This window comes from Melampsora larici-populina (assembly GCF_000204055.1).
Source record: "Melampsora larici-populina 98AG31 unplaced genomic scaffold MELLAscaffold_48, whole genome shotgun sequence".
Taxonomy (NCBI): Eukaryota; Fungi; Basidiomycota; class Pucciniomycetes; order Pucciniales; family Melampsoraceae; genus Melampsora; species Melampsora laricis-populina.
In genome coordinates this window covers 522,513-525,033 of record NW_006768812.1, presented here as the reverse complement: position 1 = coordinate 525,033, position 2,521 = coordinate 522,513, and the positions used below count along the sequence as shown (strand labels likewise).

Sequence of the window (2,521 nt, the reverse complement as noted above, 5' to 3'; positions counted from 1 at the left end):
ATGTGTCAAGATGAGGGCTGAGTCTTCCAATTCAAAGGATAATTGTGTTGAAGGTTCTCTAGCGCGCACATCAATGAGATGGCAAGTGTGACACTGTAGAAGGCTTTAAGTGTCAGACAAACATGTATGCCCTGCCCTGGTATAGAAAATGCCTAGAAGTTTGGAGGTATGGCTCCAGATGGCAATGTCATTTGGCATTATACCAAGGGTTGTTTTCCTGTTGCGGTCAGGGCAAAATCTTCAGTTCAATCCCTCTTGCTAATTTCCACGAAATATTGCCCCCATGCCACAACTGAGCATGACGAAAATCTGGCTTGTGCTCAATCAGCATTGAAGGAGACATCAAATCCCAAGGGTGACGGGGAACTGAGTGAAAAAGCTAACTTGCTGATCAGGCAAATTGATGCATCTGCATGCTCTGGTGAAATCCTGGTCTACTTACTCCCAATCAAGGTGGCTAGTGTTGCTGACTTGATGACAATTGCCAAGTTGTCATTTGGGTTGTTGGAATCACTGTCATAATTAAGCAACATGTTGATGTATTCATTGTCTTGAGAGGTGTGATTGGGTTTAACTCCTTGATCAGGCACTTCGTAAACATCATTCTTTCAATGATAGGCGCTGATGTCTTTGTCCTTTTTGCGGGTAAATTTCTTCAAGATGGGAAAATGGACGGGCAATCCAATATCCCTGTACTGTCAGTTGACGTTACTATGACAAATAAGACAATGGGCACATCACTTCCTGTGCCACGAGGTAGGATTCCGCACAGATGATGATGTGGACGCTTCCGCCGAGGAGCAAGGACTATATATCAAAAAAGTATACGAGACTCGTGACTGGCTTGGGTGTAGCCGTGTACACACATTCACATCTGCACCAACTACAACCAAGCTCCTCCAGACCACCATCAACCAGTAGAGACACCATAAGCTATAAGCAGCCGGCATATTCAATATATCTGTCCCCAGTTCTTGCCTTAACCTTCAAGGGGGCAGACCTGTTTGATTTGAAGCCCTTCTCCGTATTGAATTTGTTTCCTTCATTCAACAAAGATCTAGTGTGCATTTTTTGCCATTGTGATTTTGTTGGACTCAAAATCAGCTACTAACACATAAATTTAGGCCACAGGAACAGTAAGTCCCTTGGATACTCAAGAAAACTTGTAATGAAAAGTACAAACAATACCTAACTATATTGGAGTTGATGCTTCCTTGTAGAGTGTACCAGTGAGTGGCATTTTTAAGGTAAGATAGCAAACCTGATAATTTGAACCAGCATCAACAAATGCTACTGGCACATGTAAGAAAGCATGAATGACAATATTTTCCTGTCAGCGACCAAAAAATTTGGTTTCAGTTGATCACATTTTTGGGTCGTGAGGATCAGTTAGCTAACCATGCTTTCTTTTGAAATTGTGTCTTGAAACCAGACTTTGCGTGTTCTACTGCACATTTTGGGCCCAGAATCATACACTGATAATTCCACAGGACCTAAACCCCTCTTCCAAACAAAAGTCCTTTGACCCTTCACACAAAAAAGGTACCTTGTGAGGTTTACCTGTTCTATCTGGTCTCCATTTGTTCTTCATTGAGGACCCTCAACCACTCTTTACGGAGACCATTATAGTTCACCGTGAAATTGCCTCAATGTCACACAATCAGCTATCAGGAAACTGTCCAAAAACCTCATCCCATGCAACAATGACATGTTACAGCTTTGAATGGCACTACAAATCTCAACAACAATCATTTACAAACTCAAACTGCTCCCCAGAGCCCTGTCAACAATACAGACAGTTCACTTTCCACAGTAACTGATCACATTGACAATAACAATAGACCAACCTGCAACACAACCTTTACAATCAGTAGTGATTTATCATCCGCAGACACAGCACAAGGACCTACGCCCTTTGGTGCCTTGCCACAAAGCACACCTGTTCTGGACATGGCCTCACCCAAGACACAGATTTCCTTCAAATTTGATGAAGAGCAGCGAGATGCTGTAGCATTGAAAGCTATTGGACTTGGTATCTCAGTCAGGAGCATCAAAACCCATGGTGACCCTGTTTCATCAATCACAGCCACTTTCTTCCTGTGGTGCTCCTAGCCTGTCATGACAGGGGAAAACAGACTGCTGTCTCAATTGCGCTTGCATGAAATGAATTTTCACAGCCTGGAAAGGCCAAGGACATATTCAAAGACAATAGATTCAAATTTGATTCAATGTTCTATTCAAGGTAATTTGTGACTTATGCAGATCACTGGCATCTCCTTTACCTGGCTATATCTCCAATGACGTTGCCATGTCAGGCCTTTCCTGCATGGCAATCCTGATACCAAGGGCGCCTTCAAGGCAGTTCTCAGTGTAGAGGACCCATAATGTGGTGATTGGCCATGTGGTAGCAATTGACAACAGTATTTACGTCAACTTTGACCTACCATCAAGAGCAATGCTGAATTGCTGAATAGAGACAAGGGCCAGGTCCGTACTGTCTCAACTGACTGGTGTGAATGAG

The 2,521-nt window shown here is 43.2% G+C and overlaps 1 protein-coding gene across 1 annotated transcript; it reads left to right on the top strand.

Annotated features, from left to right (window-relative positions):
* Window positions 1-1,287: 1,287 nt before the first annotated feature.
* Window positions 1,288-2,112, top strand: MELLADRAFT_66987 (uncharacterized protein; the record flags this gene model as incomplete). Its single annotated transcript, XM_007415108.1, has 3 exons — window positions 1,288-1,302; window positions 1,491-1,542; window positions 1,718-2,112. The coding sequence occupies 3 exons, from the start codon at window positions 1,288-1,290 to the stop codon at window positions 2,110-2,112; spliced, it is 462 nt and encodes a 153-aa protein (XP_007415170.1).
* Window positions 2,113-2,521: the final 409 nt, after the last annotated feature.